The 22247-nt window shown below is 43.4% G+C and overlaps 1 protein-coding gene across 17 annotated transcripts in view; it reads left to right on the forward strand.

Annotated features, from left to right (window-relative positions):
- The window catches only part of RABGAP1L (RAB GTPase activating protein 1 like), a 371757-nt gene that overhangs the window by 346161 nt on the left and 3349 nt on the right, over positions 1 to 22247 (forward strand). For all 17 annotated transcript variants that reach the window (XM_061634135.1, XM_061634138.1, XM_061634125.1 and 14 more), the window contains 3 exons: positions 607 to 711; positions 14508 to 14591; positions 15553 to 15624. In XM_061634135.1, the coding sequence (XP_061490119.1) occupies positions 607 to 711; positions 14508 to 14591; positions 15553 to 15624 (261 nt within the window). The remainder of the gene's footprint in view (positions 1 to 606; positions 712 to 14507; positions 14592 to 15552; positions 15625 to 22247) is intronic.

A 22247-nucleotide genomic window follows, 5' to 3' on the forward strand; every position in this document is an offset into this window, starting at 1 on the left:
TGATTTTGAGATAGTGAATTATGATTCTCAGTTGCTGATATAAATACCATAAATGAATTTATCTGACCATATCTACCACTGGGGTCCCACCATTGCTCATGAAAGAATGTGGTCCTCCATCCCTGGCCTTGTCAAGGCCAAGGATTTTCCCCAATGTCAGAGCAACAAGTTTGCCATGTACACATTTGGGCTATTAGGAGAAGACAGATATCTATCAAAAGAAGGAAAAGATCCATGCTGTAATTAATATATGTGAAAAGTAAACATTCCACTATATAGGAGCTTTTCCTATACCCTTCTGCATGCTTAATCAACTTAAATAGAAGACCACATAGATGCCTATGTGTAGATTTTCATTGTAAAGATATATGTTGGAGTCTGCTTCTCCAGATCCAATATTTATATATGTGTTATATCATTATTTATGTCTTAACCACTTATCTTAAAGTTGCCAAGAAGGATGACCAATACACACATACACACACACACAAAGCAGTCAGTGCACACATTCTACTGAGAATTGTAGCTCCAGATGACAGGTTCAGATTGTGTTATCATTGCTCATGAGCCAATCTTGTGTAGCTGGGCCTTTCTTTGAATTCTCAGGCTGAAGACAAAGCAGATATTTTGAATAAGGAGCTCCTTCTGACTAAACAAAAGCTCGTGGATACTGAGGAGGAGAAGAGGAAACAGGAAGAAGAAACAGCCCAGGTAAAACTGACTTCAGTGGTGGTGGAGGAGGAGGTGGTGGTGGAGGTGGTGGTGGAGGTGGTGGTGGAGGTGGTATAGGAGGAGGAGATTATTAACATATGTGCACAACACTTAAACACAGTATATCAAAAGGGGGAAAGTTGTCCTGTTCAGAGGCAAGAAACTCAGGTTCACACGTTTCGGTAAAGCTTTCTCGTTCTATTAAAAATGTAAATGTACTGCCTTCAAGTTGATTCCGACTTATGGTGACCCTATGAATAGGGTTTTCATGAGGCTGAGAGGCAGTGACTGGCCCAAGGCCACCCAGTGAGCTCTTAACATTCACCTTAAATGTCTTTCGGCTCATTCACTAACTAAGCTTTCTAGGAACTATTTCCCTGCCTGACACTGACTATCCTACTCTCCAGTTGCAGACGTTGACTCAGCACCCCTTCCTTGTCTCCTCCCCTTTATATTGGTTTCTCTTTCGCACACAAACATTTGCTCCTTTGAAGTGCAGGTTGTTGCTCTTCGCGCCTCTGAATCCCTCCGAGAGTGGGGGGAGAGGGGCTGGATCTCGACTTCCCCCTCTGACTGAGGGGGGCTGGCCATCTGGGCGGGCGTGGGAAACTGCTGGACATCTGGCTGGGAATTGCCAAGCGGTCAGGTGTCTCCTCCGCCGCTGGAGTGGGGTGTGTGCCCTCGACAGCGCCCTCTGACAGCAATCCCTGCATTCCCACAGGGGAAGGGGGAAGCTGGGGATGCTGCAAGACCTCTTCCTCAAACCCTCACTCCTCAAAGTCAGAGTCCTCTTCCTGCCAGCCCTCCTCCCTGCCTGGGTCACAACAAAAATATAGGACTTAAGTTAAAAAACAAGGCAGTTTCACATCATAAAGCCCTGCTATGAGACAGCTATTAGAGAGCCAAATTAGTCGGACAATTTAATATGCATGTTTTTTGTTATGTACATAGTAGCTTCAGTCCTGAACAACCTCAGGCAGAGAAACTTAAATGTCTCTCTCCCTGCCATGGTCCAGACAAAAATTACCTTACCAAAACTGATGTTTGTATTTCAGGAGACTTCCATTGGTGCCAGTGGGAACTAGCTTAGCCCTTGTGCTGATGTTGGGCACCATTAATAATGGCAGAGCAGGAGGCAGATACTGGGAAGCAATAACTGAGACATTCTCCTTGCACAGCTCCAGTTGTTTCCCAGTAGAACCCCACTCCATTAATTAGTGTACCATTTGGAATTTTGTCTTTGGGCACCAAATATGCTGGGTCAGTCATATGCTGGAGGCATGTTTCCAGTGTTTTATTAAACAACCTCAAGCGAGTTACCTATAGTCTATTTAAAGTATGTCAAGCAATGGGAATTTTTTGTTCTGAAAAGGATGCATGCATAAGAGAGATCCATTTTATTCCAGATCAATATGAATTAAAAAACACAACTGGTTCCACACTCTGTTTAGGATTCCAATTCCGTGCATAAATATACATCAGAGTGAGGTGTGTAGGATATTCAGCCTTTTACCACTGATTCTGACAACATAAAAAGGTGATTACATCATGCTAGTAGGTGACTAATTCATATGACATGAATGTTTTGCCTATTGGCAGTGGAGGATATTCAGTAGAATGGACTGTTGGCAGTGGAGGACTTGACAGGTAGGGTCCAGAAGCCTTTCATCTCCTCTCCAGGGGGAGGAATCATCCTGCCTTCCAGTCCAACTCTGCCTGTGTTTGACAACAGTTGGTGTCCTTGAGGGTGCTAAATTACTCTGTGTTTTTTTATCTTAGCCTTATTCTATCTGTGTTTCCCCCCCTCTGTATTTTATCTTCTCTTTGTCAATGCTGGGGATGATTGGGAGTGTGTGTGTGTTTGCATTGTTCTCCCTCCCTGTCTCCCTGCCCACTTCTCACCCATTTGTTGTGTGTTTTTCTTTCCCATTTGATTTTCCCTTGTTCCCTTCATCCCTTTTTGGGGTCTGTGATTTTGTGGGAGAACTTTTTTTGAGGAAACCCTGCGGGGTGTGTCTGTGTCTGTTGCAGTTTGCCCTGTGCGTCTTTGTTAGTGTTGGAGTAAGTGGCCTTACTCCACAGTGGGGATGCCTTTTTACCCTCTCCTCAGTAGTGGTAGCCACAATCTAATTTGGGCCAGTAAGTTCTGCTAGGGTTTGCTCTGGGCCACAACTAAGTTTGGGGCTGGCCCTAGCAGTAGTAGTGACTATGCTGAAAAAGGTGGGTGTGCCATTTTCTCCCTCAGCGGTTGCAGCTGCTTTTCACTTGGAATGCCACTTCACCTCCCAGCAGTTGTGGCCTCTCTACACTCTGACTTGATCCCTTTTTGGGAACAGAGAGATCGGCTCTAATAGGGCCCAGTAACAGTCCTCAGAAAAATGTAGTAAGGAAGCCAAGCCATAAATCACATGGTCTTTGATGTCTGTATTCTAATGGGGCAAGTAATAAAAGGAATGTGGTGCTTGGAGTCTACAACCGACTACTCAATCAAGGAGAAGATGAGAATGTAACTTTTGAAAAGCAAATTGCCAATGTTTCAAGGAGGCATGATGTAGTAGTAATGGGGGATTCCAATGATCCCAATATCTGTTGGGAGATAAATTCTGCCAAACACACCCCCTCCAAGAAATTTCTGGCTTCTGTTGGAGATAACTTTCTCCTACAGAACGTGGAGGAAGCAACCAGAGGATCAGCTATCCTGGACTTGATTCTAACCAATAGAGATGATTTGGTGGATGAAGTAGAAGTTATGGGAACTCTGGGGGAAAGTGACCACACCATACTTGAATTCTTGATTTTAACAGAAGCAAAAGCTGAGAGTAGCCATACGCGCACCCTGGACTTCAGGAAAGCTGATTTTAATAAACTCAGAACAACTGTAAGTACAGTTCCGTGGCAAGCGACCCTAATGAGAAAAGGAGTCCAAGATGGGTGGGAGTTTCTAAAAAAGGAAATTCGAAAAGCGCCATGGCAAGCAATTCCAACAAGGAAAAAAGGGGGAAAACAGCAGAAGAAGCCAATGTGGCTTCACAAAAAGCTAAGAGATGACCTGAAAACAAAAAAGGACACATACAGGAAGTGGAAAGGCCAGGCCACAAAGGAAGGCTACAGGTAGGTATCACGGAATTGCCCGGATGGCGTCAAGAAGGCTAAAGCTGAGAGTGAGCTTAGGTTAGCGAGAGATGCCAAAAGCAACAAAAAAGCTTTCTTCAGGTACGTCCATAGTAAAAGACAGAGAAATGAAATGGTGGTACAGCTACTCAGTGAGGATGGCAAAATGATAACATTACAAAGAAAAGTCAGAAGTGCTCAATTCCTACTTTGGCTCAGTCTTCTCCCAAAAGAGGGTTTATGACCCTCCTGGCAAACATGAAGTTGCAGGGGCAGGATTGCAGCTTGAGATTGATAGACAAATGGTCTATCACTTTGAAGGAGTTCAAAACTGCAGGGCCCAATGAACTGCATCCTAGAGTATTGAAGGAACTGGCTGAAGAACTCTCGAAATCACTGTCTATTCTCTGCGAAATCGTGGAGGACTGGGGGAGGAAGGGCAAAAAGGAGGAACCTGGGAACTATAGACCAGTCAGCCTGACATTGATACCTGGGAAAATTCTGGAGCAGATTATAAAGTGGTCAATCTGTAAGCACCTTGAAAACAATGCAGTGATTACTAGAAGCCAGCATGGATTTATCAAGAACAAATCCTGCCAGACTAATCTTATCTCATTTTTTGATCGGGTAACCTCCCTGGTAGACTGCAGGAATGCTGTGGACATAATATATCTCAACTTCAACAAAACATTTGACAACGTTGGGGGGAGGTAATGAGCGGGGTCTCACAGGGCTCGGTGCGGGTTGGATGAAACAACTATCAGGTGGATCCGCAGTTGGCTACAGAATCGTACTTGAAGGATACTTATCAGTGGTTCCTTCTCAAACTCCTGCTGGGAGGAAGGGCAGGATATAAATCAAATAATAAAAAAATAAATAAAATAAATTGGAGGTAATGAGTGGGGTACTGCAGAGCTCGGTCCTGGGCCCAGTGCTCTTCAACATTTTTATTAATGACTTGGATGAGGAGGTGCAGGGAATGCTTATCACATTTGCAGATGATATAAAATTAGAAGGGATAGCTAATACCTTGGAAGACACAAACAAAATTCAAAGGGATCTTGATAGGCTGGAGCATTAGGCTGAAAACAACAGAATGAAATTTAACAGGGAGAAGTGCAAAGTTCTACACCTAGGAAAAAGAACCCAAATGCACAGTTATAAGATGGGGGATATTTGGCTCGGCAATACTACATGTGTGAAGGATCTTGGGATTATTGATCACAATATGAGCCAACAGTGCAATGTGGTTGCAAAAAAGGCAAATCTATGTTAGAGTGGTACAACAATGGAGCCAATTACCTAGAAAGGTGGTGGGCTCTCCAACAGTGGACAGGCACCTGTCAGGTATGCTTTAATTTGGATTCCTGCATTGAGCAGGGGTTGGACTTGATGGCATTATAGGCCCCTTCCAACTCTACAATTCTATGATTCTAAGAGCTCTTTGGTTCCCACTCAACCTCTCTCTACTCTCCCCAGAATGCAGCTCAACACTCTTCTATTCCATATGTGTCTCACACCAGAAAGTGTGGAGATCATCATTGCTTTTCTGCAAGTGAGGACAGCTGCCATGATGATTCTGATGTCCTTGGTGTGTCTGCAGAGGCTTCTAATGTCCTTTTACGATCTTGTTCACTGGACACATTTCCATTCCCACAACCTTCAACAGCTTCTGTTGACCTTTCAAAGCTAAATACCTTCTCCCCATTCTGGCTTGTCTGAAACAGGAACTACTTTGTTGGTTGGACCTTTGAAGAATAATGGACGGTGTAAGCCTGGAAAAGCCTCTTATAATAGTTCTTAAAATGGATGTGGGGATCTCATATGTAGAGTGCAGCACCAATTTACCAGTATAACCAGTAGAGTCCAGTAGCGTTTTAGCTTGCTTATCAGTGCCAGTCGCCGACCGAAATAATTGACCATCAGCCAAGTCTTTAAGAAAACAAAACTTTACTGTTTTCACACCGTGCTCCGTCTCTTGCTCACCAACCAACTCTATAATGCTTTCCTATTACCCCCACACCTCTGTGTGCTCATTGAAGCCTTTTTATTGCTGCTTCACTGATCAGTTACAGCTGCAGCCTGACCTTGGGCGTTTCTGCCAAGTGCTGTCAATTACCGGCTTCACTGTGTCTTTAACTCCTAACAGTCTTGTCTGGAACTGGCTGTGTTGCCCACCTAAGCCTGACAGCCCCCACCTTCCAGACAGACGTTTCAAGTTACAATTTTACATTTTTTTTTCACAGTACAATTATACATTTCCTTTATTACATACATTTGCTTTTTACATTTGTACAGTCTTCAGGCATTTTTCACTTTTCTACATTCTTTACACATTTAACACATATATGCATAGTCACTGTCACCTTCTTGAGCATACTTTGCCATTCGTTCTCTTATGCTATTTATGAACAGAGTATCACTGTCTGTTATTACTTTGCACTGTTTGTTTTCCTCTTTGTTTGTCTCACCCTGTATGGCTGATACTTGGAAACGTTCTGGCGGTTTCCCTTTGTTTTGTCTTGTTGACCTCCTTAATGTTTCTGTTTCTTGTTCCTGTTCTGTATCTATGTCTGTGCTTGATGCACTGCTACTGGAATCAGAGCTGCTTGTCTCTATCTCCTGTTTTGTTTCTTCCCTTTCCTGTTTTATTTGTTGAGCAGGCTCTGTTGCATTTATGCCATTTGTGTCACTGCAATCTAGATTTACATATGTTTTGTGGTTCTCTGAGTCTTGTTCTTGTGTTCTAACACTCCTGCTGAGTGTTACACTACCATCCTGTGGAACCCACACACGGTAATTCACATGTTGAAACCCCAACACATATCCCTTTTTCGCTCTGGGAGCCAATTTTCCCTTTCTCTTTCCCTTGGGAACATGCAACCAGCATGGGGAACCAAATCTCAGTATGTGTAGTAGTCTGGGCTTTCTTTTGTACAACAGTTCATATGGTGACATGGCAATAGTTCTATGCAGTACTCTGTTTTGAATATAAGCAGCATACATTAAACTTTCTCCCCAGAAAGATTGATCAAGGCCTGAATCCTTTAACATTGCTCTCATTGCATCCTGCAATGTTTTGTTTTTCCTTTCTGCTGTCCCGTTCTGATGTGGAGAAAACGGGGCGGTTACAGCATGATTTATTCCTTTCTTTTCAAAATATTCTTCCAGGGACTTTCCTGTGAACTTCCTGCCCTGGTCAGATCTAATCTGTTGCACCTGTGTACCATGCTGCACTTCTACTCTGTTTAGAAAACGTTTTAATTGCTCTGCAGCCTCATCTTTTGTTTTCAATAACTTTACATGACAAAATCTTGAAAAATCGTCAACAATCACGAGAAAATATTTAGCACCACCTTTTGTTTTGGGAAATGGTCCCGCTAAATCAACATGTATTGTCTGATAAGGCTTATCTGTATTTCTTTCAGCTACTTTGTTAATTGGAGCTACAGTGGCCTTTGTCTGCTGACATACTTCACACTGCATGTATTGCTTGCAGTCTTTTAGTTGTACATCAGCACTGAATTGCTCTGCCTTTTTCACAGTCTCATAATTTACATGCCCCAGCCTTCGGTGCCATTCATGGATACATCTATCATGTGTTTTCTTATGCGTTACTAGTGAGGCTTGTACTGCAGGGTTTACATTTACATAGAACATGCCTTCCTTACAATATCCTTTTAGGCACACCTTTCCCCTTTTCATTATTTCACATTTCTTGTTACTAAATAACACACTATAATTCATTTGCAATAGTTTTGAAACTGACAGAATGTTGTTAGTTAAATTAGGCACAAATAAAACATTTGTCATTATTGTTTGTAAAGCACATAACTGTACAGTACCCTTACCCATCACCTGTTGTTTAGTGCCATCAGCTAAACTCACGTCTTCATTAGCTGGCACCATTGTTTTAAATAGACTTTTATCAGTGAATGGGTGGAACCTGAGTCCAGGACCCACAAACTATTGTCTCTGTTAACAAAGTCTTTTTCATTCTTTGTCTTTGCACTCACCAACTGCACGTGTGAGGGTTTTCTTCCATCCCTCCTCCTTCTCAGTAAGTCACAGTCCCGCCTTAAATGATGCAAGGAGCCGCAGTTGTAACAAGCTTTAGTCCCAAAAGCCTTTATCTCAGTCTTTTCTTTCACTCCTTTCATTCCGTCCCTCTTGCCTTTGTTTTGTTTCTTTTCTTCTCTCCCACTCTTGCTTTAGTTTGTCTGCAACATATCAAAACGAAAGTCCAGAATCGGGCATCGCTTCAAGTGCGCTGATAACAGGATTCCAAGAGTCATTAAGTGTTGAAAGAGTGATATAGATCTTCTGCGTTTCAGAGTGTTCCACTCCCCTTTCTTGTAATTCTACAAACAGGCTTGTAATGTTCATTAAGTGTTCTGACATAGTTACTTCGTCAGTTAGCTGCATTCTGTATAGTTTTCTCGCAAGACTTATTCTACTGCTAGCTGTTTCTTGAACATAATATGCTCTTAAAGCAGTCCACATTTCGTTAGCAGTCTCTTTACCTCTTAGAAGCAGTAGTTGCGAGTCTCCAACAGCCAAGATAATTAATGACTTCGCTCTTTCATCCAAGCGTAGCCATTCAGCAGGTGGTGGAACGGAGGGGGGTTGTTGGTCAATTACTTTCCATAATTCTTCTCTGTTTAGATAGGCTTGCATCCGCAGCCGCCAGCATGAGTAATTTCGTTCAGAGAGACGTTCCAGTGGAATGCCAGCCAAAGTTACTCCAGTCATTCTTGCAGACCTCTTATCACTTTGGTTTCCAGGCAACACGGTTCTCTATCTCTGCTTTGCCGCTCTCCCACAGCTCACCAGCTCAGCTTCCTTCGGTTGTCCGGCGTAGCACAAGCTTGCTCACTGGTTTTAACTGGGTGTTAATGGTTTGGAACTGGGCCCATAACCCTTGTAGAGTGCAGCACCAATTTACCAGTATAACCAGTAGAGTCCAGTAGCGTTTTAGCTTGCTTATCAGTGCCAGTCACCGACCAAAATAATAGACCATCAGCCAAGTCTTTAAGAGAACAAAACTTTACTGTTTTCACACCGTGCTCCGTCTCTTGCTCACCAACCAACTCTATAATGCTTTCCTATTACCCCCACACCTCTGTGTGCTCATTGAAGCCTTTTTATTGCTGCTTCACTTATCGGTTACAGCTGCAGCCTGACCTTGGGCGTTTCTGCCAAGTGCTGTCAATTACCGGCTTCACTGTGTCTTTAACTCCTAACGGTCTTGTCTGGAACTGGCTGTGTTGCCCACCTAAGCCTGACATCATATTGGACACCGAGGGATACAGGGCACATGGACCACAAAGGATTTGCAGCTGAACATCTTTTTTTTTTTTTTGGAGCTCCACACGATGCACCTGGGATTGAAGGGCCTTGACATCAGAGGTCAGACACTCGCCTTCTTTTTTGCACAGACAACATCTCTCCTTGCTTCTTCATATATGCCTTCACTGAGATGATCCTCCGCCCTGATCTCAGAAGCAGACAGTCATTTCTGGGGTGGAGCAGAATCTGCTGTCTTTGAAAGCCAAGCATCTGGCAGGTCTGGAGAATGTCATGGCAGATTGGCTGAGCTGGTCTGCCATAAAGAAAGTGGAGTGGCAATTGAATCCAAGGGTGATAGTTGAATTGAGACGATGACAGATCATTTGGGACAATTGGTGATGGATTTGTTTGTCTCACTAAAGAATGCTCAACTGCAGGTCTTTATCTCGTGTTTCTTCCATATGTGGCAGCCTGGGGGACAGACTCATTGGATACTGATTGCCCCCCCCCCAATTCAACAGACACTGTAGAGGATTCTTCCATTTCAAGACAGGTAATACTGGCGACTCCTCATTGGCTGTGAAAGCCATGGTTTCTCAACCTAATGAATATGTCTGTGAGAGGCCCATGGCATCTACCAGTATGTCAGGACCTATGGATTCAGGGACCAGTTTTTCATCCCAGACCAGAGCTCTTCTAGCTGACAGCCTGGAGGCTGAGTGGCTTTGGGTAACCTAGCTGGGATTCTTAATAGACCTTGCTCTCTTCCAGGCATGCATCCACTAATAAAGTATACAGCACTACCTGGAAAACATTTTTGTCCTGGTGTTCCAGGGTGGGCATGGACCCTCTACGGAGGTGTACGACTTCGTCATTTTTTTACAGGCAGGAGTGGACAAAGGATTGAGTGCCAGCACTATTAAAAGACAGGCATCTGCTCTGAGTAGTATCTTCTCCAGTTTGGGAGGTCAGATCCTTTCAGCTCACCCCTTGTATAAATGGCTCATTAAAGGGGTGTCCCTCATTTCTCCTCAAGTTATTCATAGGTTTCCCAACTGGAACCTCAAGTGAGTTTTGTCTGCTTTGACCAGGGGTCCCTTTGGAAGATCCATAGCTTTGGATCCACTTTGAAACAGTTTTTCTTGTTGCTGTCTCTGAATTGGGAGCCTTGTTGGCTGATCCCCAGTTGTGTGTTTTTCACCAGGACAAGGTAATCCTGTGTCCAGATTAATCATTTCTGCCCAAGGTCAACTCAGTTTTTCATAGAACACAGGAGTTCTTCCTTGGTTCTGCCCAAATCCGTTGTGCTCCTAAGAGAGAGGCTGGCATTCTCTGGATGTTGGTTGTGCCCTATGATTCTATCTGGACTGGATGCTGGAGTTTAGGCGTTCTTTGTTGCTTTTCCCGGGCTATCTAAGGGAAAGAAAATTTCATCCTCTTACAGCTCTCGATGGTTGCGGTCAGCTATTTCTCAGGCCTATTCAGCTATGGGTCAAGACCCACCTGGTGGTCTCACTGCACACGTGGTCCAGGGGGTGACAGTCTCTGCTGCTTTTAAGATCAGTTTCCCTGTATCAGAGATATGCAGAGCTGCTATGTGGGTTATGCTGCACACTTTTGTCATAAAGAGTATAAAATAGATAGTCTTTTGTCTTTGACCATTCCATGTCTGCTATTGATGTGTTCTGGTTGACTGCTTGTTTTTCTCTGAGTGACCCAGCAGTGTGATGCTGTGGCAAAAAAGGCAAACGCGGTTTTGGGCTGCATAAACAGAGCTATAGTTTCCAGGTCGAGGGAAGTAATAGTCCCACTATATTCTGCATTGGTCAGGCCTCATCTGGAATACTGCGTTCAGTTCTGGGTGCCTCATTTTAAGAAAGATATAGACAAGTTAGAGCGGGTCCAGAAGAGGGCGACGAGGATGATAGCCGGTATGGAGAACAAGTCTTATGAGGAAAGGTTGAAGGAACTTGGCATGTTCAGTCTGGTGAAGAAAAGGCTGAGGGGTGATATGATTGCACTCTTTAACTACCTGAAGGGCTGTCACATAGAGGAGGGTACAGATTTGTTCTCTGCTGCCCCAGAGGGTAGGGCTAGGTCTAATGGTTTTAAGTTGCAGGAGCGTAGATTCAGATTGGACATTAGAAGGAACTTCTTGACAGTAAGGGCGGTTCGGCAATGGAACCGACTGCCTAGGGAGGTGGTGGGATCCCCTTCGCTGGATGTCTTCAAGCAGAGGCTGGACAGCTATCTGCGGGAGATGCTCTAGCTGTGGATTTCCTGCTGTGAGCAGGGGGTTGGACTCGATGGCCTACAAGGCCCCTTCCAACTCTATGATTCTATGATTCTTCATCTCAGAGGCTGCTTTTCTTCCTGCTCTTGATACCTGGGAGTGAAATATACGATGGTTGTTTGGGGTTGAGGGGTCATCTTCGCTCTGCCAGTCAGACTGATGGGTGATATAACTCCTCCCCCTGTAGAGGAGGCGAGAGGCTTCTGGACCCTGTCTGTCAAGTCCAGTGGGAGGAGTTATCCCTATGACAGAATGTCCTCCATGGCCAAAATCAAACAGAAATTCATGGCAAATCAAAATTCCATTTTTGTGTGCACATCATATATTTGACCAAAGCTTGCCTAATATTTGTCATGAATTCTTCATGTTATCAAATCCAATGTATGCTAGAAGCAGGATGAGTCCAGGGATTCAAGACTGGCCTAATGACCAGTGACGTTGCAGGAGACTCACGCCATAAATATTTTGAATTCTGTAAGCATGCTTAATTTATTTATTTATTTATTTATTTCATTCCATTTCTATACCGCCCCTAGCCTATGGCTCTCTGGGCGGTTCACAACAAGGAATAAAATGCAATACAGTAAAAAATAAATCAGATAAAATCCTTAAAACAGACAGCTTAAGCATTTAACAACTTGATATAAAATTAACGTAACATTAAGCAATTAAAATGCCTGGGAGAATAAAAAGGTTTTAACCTGGTGCTGAAAAGATAGAAGAGTAGGCGCCAGGCACACCTGATCAGGGAGACTGTTCCACAATTCGGGGGCCACTAGATCTAGTAACAGCCCTCCGAGCTTCCCTATGGGACGGGACTCGGAGGAGGGCCTTAGATGTTGAACGTAGTGAGCGGGTAGGTTCATAGCGGGAGACGTGTTCTGCAAGGTATTGTGGTCCCGCACCGTGTAAGGCTTTATAAGTCAAAACTAGCACTTTGAATCTGGCCCGGAAACAAATAGGTAGCCAGTGCAAATGCGCCAGAACAGGTGTTATATGTGCGGACCGTCTGGTCCTCGTCAGCAGTCTGGCTGCTGCGTTTTGCACTAGCTGTAGTTTCCGAATTGTCTTCAAAGGCAGCCCCACGTAGAGTGCATTGCAGTAGTCCAATCTCGAGGTTACCAGAGCATGGACGACTTAGGCGAGGTCAACATTATCCAGATAGGGGCGCAGCTGGGTTACCAACCAAAGATGGTAGAACGCATTCCGTGCCACCGAGGCCACTTGAGCCTCAAGAGACAGGAATGGATTGAAAAGGACCCTCAAGCTACGAACCTATTCCTTCAGGGGGAGTGTAACCCCATCCAGAACAGGTTGAACATCCACCACCTGGGTCAAGAAGGCACCCACCAACAGCGTCTCAGTCTTGTCAGGATTGAGCTTCAGTTTGTTAGCTCTCATCCAGTCCATTATCACGGCCAGGCAACGGTTCAGCACGTTAACAGCCTCACCTGAAGAAGATGAAAAGGAGAAATAGAGTTGCGTGTCATCAGCATACTGGTGACAACGCACTCCAAATCTCCTGATGACCGCTCCCAGCGGCTTCATATAGATGTTAAAGAGCATAGGGGACAGGACCGATCCCTGCGGGACTCCACAATGGAGAGTCCAGGGCATCGAGTAATGTTCCCCAAGCCCTACCTTCTGGAGACGATCCTCCAAGTAGGAGCGGAGCCACTGCCAAGCGGTACCTCCAACTCCCAATGCTTTTCTTCACTGAATAAAATAAGCAATTCCCTTTCCCTCAAAGTCCTGCAGCATTAGGTGCTCTTGTTCTGTTTCCTATTTTGTCCTTTCTTAAATAACTAAAAAGATCCCATGGGGTTGTATTCAACATATGCTACAGTAAAGGTTTTGTTAGTGCAAGGATTTCTACTTGCGCAATGGAACATTCTCCCCATCTCCTCCCTCTGCGCACTCCCTGAACCTGCTCTGGGGGTTCTTTCTGTCTGTCTGTCTGTCTATCTATCTATCTATCCCGCCCTTCCTCCAGGGAGGAGCCCAGGGCAGCAAATACCACCCCAAGTCTTTAAAACACACTTCAAGGGCACAACAATCCTGCATTAGCTATTACTATTTTTCTAAGTTCACTACTCCCAACATATGCTTCACAATGATGTCATGATCATTGGAGGATGTAATAGGGCCATGGGTAGGGATTCATTAATGTTTTGGGGGCCTTCCTGGGTCTTAATTTCCAGCGTGCACAATGGCATTTTGTTAAGGAATAAAAGGTATTGGCAAAGGCATTCACTTTAGTTTTCTGCCCTATCCTTGGCTTTACTGGCAATGCCTTCACACTATACTTCCTCATGAAAAGATCCTCAGCTAATCTCTTTCAAGGTCATTGTCTCTTACTCCCTCATCATTGCAATACTGCTAGCCACTGGAGTCTGCTGGTTGTGGTTTTGTGAATAGTTTTGGGCTTGGCTAATCTGTATTCCACTCCCCTTTGGCCAAGTCAAAACCCTCATCTATAACATGGAAATTATAGTGGCCTACCCAAAGTATGTTAAACCTATCAATATGAGGTCCAAATTATCAAGACATCAAAATGGGAGTTAGAATACTGTAAACTACAGTATACTTTTGACAGATATGATCCCCAAGTCCTAGAGAGAGTCTAAAAACAGAGCTAGGGAACAACATTTAATTGCAATTGAAAAAGGAAGGTTACCAGTTCTTTCCTACAGTTGTAGTTGTAGGCTTTTCTATTTATGGAATAGATTATATACATCTATCTTTGGATAGAAAATATTGCACTAGATATATGGTCCTAACGATCCATAATCAAAAGTAGTTATTTCAAAAGAGAGAGAGAAATTATTGCACCCTATGAAATGTTTACCCTTGACCTAGGGATTAAGGTGCAATCCTAACCCCATTTACCTGGGAGTAAGCCCTGTGGAATTCAGTGTAAGTTATATCTGAGTAGACATGGTGAGGATTGTGCTATGGATTGCTAAAATGGTCTGAGAGGTGACAAATGGTAATACAGAGTATTGTTGTTAAAGGGCATGTTTCAGAAAATGATTAATTATTTGACTGCTTGAGATATACCTCAGACTTAGTGTAAATTTGTTTTCTCTCCATCTGTGTTCAGTTAAAAGAGATCTTCAGAAAACAGCTGGAGAAGGCAGAATCTGAGATAAAGAAGACAACAGCCATTATTGCAGAATATAAACAGGTAATGTGTGTTTTTGAATGTTTTCATCTCCCCTTTCACTATGTGTACATTCCTGAAGAGTAAATAATTGTACATAAAATTAAATACTTAGCCACTCCCATTACAATCAAAGAGCAAGCATGTTTTCCTCATTATGCAAGTTAGAGGGCAATTGGTTTGCTAATTGTAGCTTTCACTCCATTTGTTGACGTTTCTCAATGCTAATTTATAGAGCTAATAGTGAGCCTTCCAACTACTATGCATAGAGCTATGAGGGAATGATCCTTACTTGTACGTATTTATTACATTTATAGTTCATCTTTCCTCCAAAGAGTTCAAATTGGCATACTTGATTGTATCCCCCCCCCAACAGCCTGTGAGGTAGGTTAGGCTGAAAGGCAGTGACTGGCCCAAGGTCACCCTGTGAGGTGCATGGCTGAGTGAGGATCTGAACTCTGGTCTCTCCATATCTAGGGCTCATCCAGACTGTTTATTAAGCATTAATCCTAATTTGCTTGCATAAAGTTTACACAGAGGTTAGACAATGTCTGGCCTTTATCGAGCATTTGTTCTGTTGTTTATGGGGAGATTATATGACAAGGAGCTTTCATCCTGATAGGATTTACAAAGTGGTTATACATCTTCCTCTTTTGTTTATCCCACACTTTTACTGCACTTCCACATCACTTTCTTAACTGGAAAAAGCCTGCTGTTTTAAAAAAACTGGATTTCCTGCAACAGAAGGCTTAAATCTAAACAAACCTAAGTTTCTGGTATGCGACTGAATCCCTCCCACAAAATACTTATAGCCAGGAGGTAATGCTAGTCTGACACTTTAATCACTATACCACCCTGACCTTTGACAGGGTAAAAGCTTACAATAGGCTGCAAGAGGATGAAATGTTAATGCCTTGGTTAAATATGTTCAGTTTTATTTTTCTTTGAAACCAAATTTAATTCAAAGCATATAATCTCCTCCTAGATTTGTTCCCAGTTGAGTAGCAGGCTGGAGAAACAACAGGCAGCCAGTAAAGAGGAACTTGAGGCTGTGAAGGTGAGAATACTCTGTATTTGTGTCTACTTGAGAATAGTCATATGTTATTGCTGACAGTCCTAGGTCTAGCATAACAGACTGTCTCGGTGGAGTTTCAACAGAGGTAAACTGCAGTGGTACACTCCTTCGAAAAGGCTTCTAACATCATATTGGGACTTCCTGTAAAAAGTACATGGAACATTTTGTGATCTGAAATATGTCTGTCAGGAACTGTTACCATAACACACCATGATCAATGAACTGCCTCCTGGACATGGTGTTAATTAGATATTTATGTTAGATTGCATAGGTGCTGTTTTTCAAAGCCCTGGAGTACCATGACACATTGCATCTGCTTTAATTCTTCTGTTTGAAAGTTAAAGGTACAGGAATTCTAAAGTTGAAAATAGATAAAGACCAAAGAAATGATGAAATTTTAAAAGGGGTAGGCCTAGAAGTAGGCATTGTGAGAGCAGGGGCACAGGATATAAATTCAGAAGAGCAAAATTACCACAGGCCAAACCACAAGTGCCAAAGACACTTGAAGAGAGACGCTGCTTACAAGTGCCTGTACGCTAATGCTAGGAGCCTCCGAACCAAGATGGGAGCACTGGAGTGCTTGGTCTTAGAGGAGAGCATTGATATAGTGAGCATAACGGAGACCTGGTGGAATGGAGAAAACCAGTGGGATACGGTTATCCCTGGATATAAACTATATCAGAAGGACAGGGAAGGATGTACTGGTGGCGGAGTCGCTCTATACATGAAAGAAGGCATTGAATCCAGCAAGCTCGAAGCCCAGAAAAAGGCGGACTCCTCCACAGAATCGTTGTGGGTGGTGATACCATGCCCCAGGAGGGATTTAATTCTGGGAACGATCTATCGTCCCCCTGATCAAAATGCTCAGGGAGACCTTGAAATGAGATATGAAATTGAGGAAGCATCCAAACTAGGAAATGTGGTAGTAATGGGTGACTTCAACTACCGGGACATAGACTGGCCGCATATGTGTTCCGGTCATGACAAAGAAGCAAAATTTCTAGATATTCTAAATGTCTATGCCCTAGACCAGTTGGTCATGGAACCGACCAGAGGGACGGCAACCCTGGAGTTAATCCTCAGTGGGAACCGGGACCTGGTGCAAGATGTAAGTGTTGTTGAACCGATTGGGAGCAGTGACCATAGTGCTATTAAATTAAACATACATGTAAATGGCCAATTGCCAAGAAAATCCAACACGGTCACATTTGACTTCAAAAGAGGAAACTTCACAAAAATGAGGGGATTGGTAAAAAGAAAGCTGAAAAACAAAGTCCAGAGGGTCACATCACTCGAAAATGCTTGGAAGTTCTTTAAAAACACCATATTAGAAGCGCAACTGGAGTGCATACCTCAGATCAGAAAAGGTACCGCCAGGGCCAAGAAGATGCCAGCATGGTTAACGAGCAAAGTCAAGGAAGCTCTTCGAGGCAAAAAGTCTTCCTTCAGAAAATGGAAGTCTTGTCCGAATGAAGAAAATAAAAAAGAACACAAACTCTGGCAAAAGAAATGCAAGAAGACAATAAGGGATGCTAAAAAACAATTTGAGGAGCACATTGCTGAGAACATAAAAACCAACAACAAAAAATTCTATAAATACATTCAAAGCAGGAGACCATCTAGGGAGGCGATTGGACCCTTGGATGATAAGGGAGTCAAAGGTGTACTAAAGAATGATAAGGAGATTGCAGAGAAGCTAAATTAATTCTTTGCATCTGTCTTCACAGTGGAAGATATAGGGCAGATCCCTGAACTTGAACTAACATTTGCAGGAAGGGATTCTGAGGAGCTGAGACAAATAGTGGTAACGAGAGAGGAAGTTCTAGGCTTAATGGACAATATAAAAACTGACAAATCACCAGGCCCGGATGGCATCCACCCGAGAGTTCTCAAAGAACTCAAATGTGAAATTGCTGATCTGCTAACTAAAATATGTAACTTGTCCCTCAGGTCCTCTTCCATGCCTGAGGACTGGAAAGTGGCAAATGTAACGCCAATATTCAAAAAGGGATCCAGAGGGGATCCCGGAAATTACAGGCCAGTTAGCTTAACTTCTGTCCCTGGAAAACTGGTAGAAAGTATTATTAGAGCTAGATTAACTAAGCACATAGAAGAACAAGCTTTGCTGAAGCAGAGCCAGCATGGCTTCTGCAAGGGAAAGTCCTGTCTCAGTAACCTACTAGAATTCTTTGAGAGTGTCAACAAGCATATAGATAGAGGTGATCCAGTGGACATAGTGTACTTAGACTTTCAAAAAGCGTTTGACAAGGTACCTCACCAGAGACTTCTGAGGAAGCTTAGCAGTCATGGAATAAGAGAGGTCCTCTTGTGGATAAGGAATTGGTTAAGAAGCAGAAAGCAGAGAGTAGGAATAAACGGACAGTTCTCCCAATGGAGAGCTGTAGAAAGTGGAGTCCCTCAAGGATCGGTATTGGGACCTGTACTTTTCAACTTGTTCATTAATGACCTAGAGTTAGGAGTGAGCAGTGAAGTGGCCAAGTTTGCTGACGACACTAAATTGTTCAGGGTTGTTAAAACAAAAAGGGATTGCAAAGAGCTCCAAAAAGACCTCTCCAAACTGAGTGAACGGGCGGAAAAATGGCAAATGCAATTCAATATAAACAAGTGTAAAATTATGCATATTGGAGCAAAAAATCTTAATTTCACATATACGCTCATGGGGTCTGAACTGGCGGTGACCGACCAGAAGAGAGACCTCGGGGTTGTAGTGGACAGCACGATGAAAATGTCGACGCAGCGTGCGGCAGCTGTGAAAAAGGTAAATTCCATGCTAGGGATAATTAGGAAAGGTATTGAAAATAAAACAGCCGATATCATAATGCCATTGTATAAATCTATGGTGTGGCCGCATTTGGAATACTGTGTACAGTTCTGGTTGCCTCATCTCAAAAAGGATATTATAGAGTTGGAAAAGGTTCAGAAGAGGGCAACCAGAATGATCAAGGGGATGGAGCAACTCCCTTACGAGGAAAGGTTGCAGCATTTGGGGCTTTTTAGTTTAGAGAAAAGGCGGGTCAGAGGAGACATGATAGAAGTGTATAAAATTATACATGGTATTGAGAAAGTGGATAGAGAACAGTTCTCCCTCTCTCATAATACTAGAACTCGTGGACATTCAAAGAAGCTGAAGGTTGGAAAATTCAGGACAGACAAAAGGAAGGACTTCTTTACTCAGCGGATAGTTAAACTATGGAATTTGCTCCCACAAGATGCAGTAATGGCCACCAGCTTGGATGGCTTTAAAAGAAGATGAGACAAATTCATGGAGGACAGGGCTATCAATGGCTACTAGCCATGATGGCTGTGCTCTGCCACCCTAGTCAGAGACAGCATGCTTCTGAAAACCAGTTGCCGGAAGCCTCAGGAGGGGAGAGTGTTCTTGCACTCGGGTCCTGCTTGCGGGCTTCCCCCAGGCACCTGGTTGGCCACTGTGAGAACAGGATGCTGGACTAGATGGGCCACTGGCCTGATCCAGCAGGCTCTTATGTTCTTATGTTCTTATGAAAGGCTGACCTGCTTTGGTAGATATATTAATGACTTCTGTCACACTATAATGGCAGAAGTCATCCTAGCAGTGTTCAAATGTTCACCTGAACACAAGAATGCTTTATTTGTGGATGGGGCACACACAAATCCCACTCCCAGTATCCTCGGGTGCACAGTTCCTCTTCATACCTTCACATATTTAGCATGAAGATTTGAAGAGGAGTTCTAAGTGTGCTGTTGAATAAGCTTAAACAGTGATTGGAATCCTGTTTAATCAGGGCTTCTAATTTCAGAGGTGTCTAAGTGGATTTAACAGAATGGGCTTAGAATTTCTTCTAAGAGGAAGTGGAGCCTGTACGCCCAAAGATGTCAGGGTCAAGGCTTGCGTGTGCAGCCCCTCCCATCTTCAGGCAAATACCTGATTAGATTCCAGTGATGGGTTTTTTTCTTGCTCTCAACAAGTTTCAGGATATCTGAACCTCTCCAGGCACTTTCTGATATATCTAGTGGTCTCATCTTCTTGGTGGTCTTTGGCATCTCTATCCCACAACAGCCTTCTCTTCACAAAAACTATTCAGCCATTTCCTGTTCAAACTTGCTTACAATCCTATTTCTTAGGGACTGCCCTAATAACTCTTCTGCAATGGCAGCTACAGGCTGGCCTCAAAAGCAAGTGTAAAATTCCTGTCTACATTTGAAGATGCCTTTTCTGGAGTTGAAGCCTGGGAGAAAGGCAAGGACTTCTCAAAAGAGAGAGAATAAGTTTTACAGACTATCCTTTGCATATCATCTTTAGTAACCATTTGGCAGGGGTACCCCTCCATATATTTACATTGTGATGATGGAAAATCCTGGATGTCACACACAGGACTGTTTCAGACTGTATAGAAGAGAGACAGTCACTTCCTGCCTCTGAGGCCATTGTAGGAGTACTTTCCCCTGTTAGTCTTAGCAACATTGCTGTCTTGTCTGAGTTTTCTGTTATAAATCCACTTCCAATAAGTTTCCAGATAGCTCTCCAAGAAACCTAGGCGCCAGACCAGGATTGACAGTGTTGAATAAGGACATCATGCTTTGAAAGCAGAGGAGTGTCCTGCAGTTGGAGGTGTATGAGCTACAATCCCAGTCACTGGTTAAGCAAAAGCCATGGTCAGTGGCACACCAGCAAAGCGTAGCCAGGGCTCAAAGCAATGAGGCTTATTTCCATGACTGCAATCCCAAACCCTTTCTTGAGAAAACTCCTTATTGTGTCTACTTCTTTCTCCAGCAATTAAGGAAATCACTAAGACAAAAGTGAAATAGGCCCAGTTCACACACTATACTATAGTTTAAAACAAACTGATTTAATGTGAATGAGCAGCATGCTGCTTAAGAATAGAGAAGAAATTGGATTCAGTTTGCATTTACAGGCGAACTTATCAAATTTGCATTTTCTGAAACAATTTGAGAATCAAACGCAGCTTTGGAATTCGTACTTATCTGGATTTTGCATTTCTCCAACCAAGCAATGTTTACAAAAATGCATCCAAATCCAAGCTACTGAATTGTTTCTCCCAAACACACCATGAGTGGTAATCCAAGAACAAACCTTGGTTACCATGTGTAGTTTGGAGAGAAATAAAGCACAAGCCTGGGTTTAGACAACACAGCAAACTAGACTCTGACCAGCTTCATCTGCAGCACAACAGCAGGAAGAAGAATGTTGTGGGAACTTTTAAACAGTGTGCACCAGCATGCTGTTTATTCACAGTAAACCATGGTTTGTTTTAAACTATGGTTTAATGTGAAGTGCAACCCAGGCCATTGCTTCTTGAAAACTGCTTATTTAAAAGTGTGTTTGTGAGTTAATAAAGACAAACCTGGCATCCTTAGGCACATAACTCTGCCTTCTCAACTATAGGGAGAACTAGCTTGGGAGATACTTTTCTTTCTCTTTGTTGGTCCTGTCTCTTGTCAAAATGGAAGCAGTAATGCTTTTACCCTTAGTAATATTTATTTTCTGTTTTAAAATGTCTATTCTGAGGAATGTTTATGTCAGTGTTTACAGAATAAAAATTCCAAATAGACATGTCAAGAGAGAGAGCGCAGGAGGATTTACTGAGTCATCAACAAAAAATGTTCACTAATAGGCAAAAAACTTTGCGGCTTAAGAATGTACCTATAGCCCACAGATATTTCTATCAAACTTTAAAAAGCAGGGAAATTGGGCAGCTATAGTGAATGCACCAGGGCAGCAGGAGACAGGGAAGGAGATTGGAAAGGGATGGGGAGGGGAAGGGGAAAGGAAGGGAAGGAGGGGGAAGGGAAGGGAGGGGTGAAGAAAGGGGGAGGGAAGAAGCAAGAGCAAGGTGATGGGAGGGAAGAGGAGGGGAGGGCAGGATTGATCATTTGCATGCTTATTGGGTTCATTGGGATTTACTCTCATGCAATCATGCTTAGGATAGGTGAAACTGACAATGTGGGAGACGGGGGAGGAGGGGGAAGGTGAGTATTGGAAGGGGAGGGGTGCAGGAAGGGGGAGGGAAGGGGCAAGAGGGAGGGGATAGGAGGGAGGAGGAGGGGAAAGCAGTTTTGATCATTTGCATGCTTTTTGAGTTCAGTTGGATTTACTCCTGTGCAGTCATGCTTAGGATAGGTGAAACTGACCTGGGGGAGGGGCAGGGAGGGGAGGAGGAGAGCAGGAATGGGAGGGGCAGGGAGAAGGGGGATGGAAGGAGATTTCATGGCTGGGCACTGGGCAGAGGGGGAAGCCCCTTTCCTTTCCCAAATTGTGAACAGTATCATTCTTCATTGAACAGTATCATTCTTTCATACCACCTTCTATCATACCACGTCAGTAATAAGATGACAGGTACTCTGTGAACATGGCTGATTTTTCAATAATTTCAACAGATTATGAGAACTCTGACAGAAAAAAGTCCAAAAGTGGTCTGTTTCTTCTCTCTCTCTTTTTACACTTTGAACTCTCAATTCTCTCTGACTGTTTTGTATATCGCCATGAAAATTTGGAGGGTTGTTAAGCAAGCATTTCTGAGTTCAATACTATAAGTTTTGTAAGGTTTTGTTTTGAAATGAGCTTATGGGAAGGATCAGAATGG

This window comes from Rhineura floridana, chromosome 6, assembly GCF_030035675.1.
Source record: "Rhineura floridana isolate rRhiFlo1 chromosome 6, rRhiFlo1.hap2, whole genome shotgun sequence".
Taxonomy (NCBI): domain Eukaryota; kingdom Metazoa; phylum Chordata; class Lepidosauria; order Squamata; family Rhineuridae; genus Rhineura; species Rhineura floridana.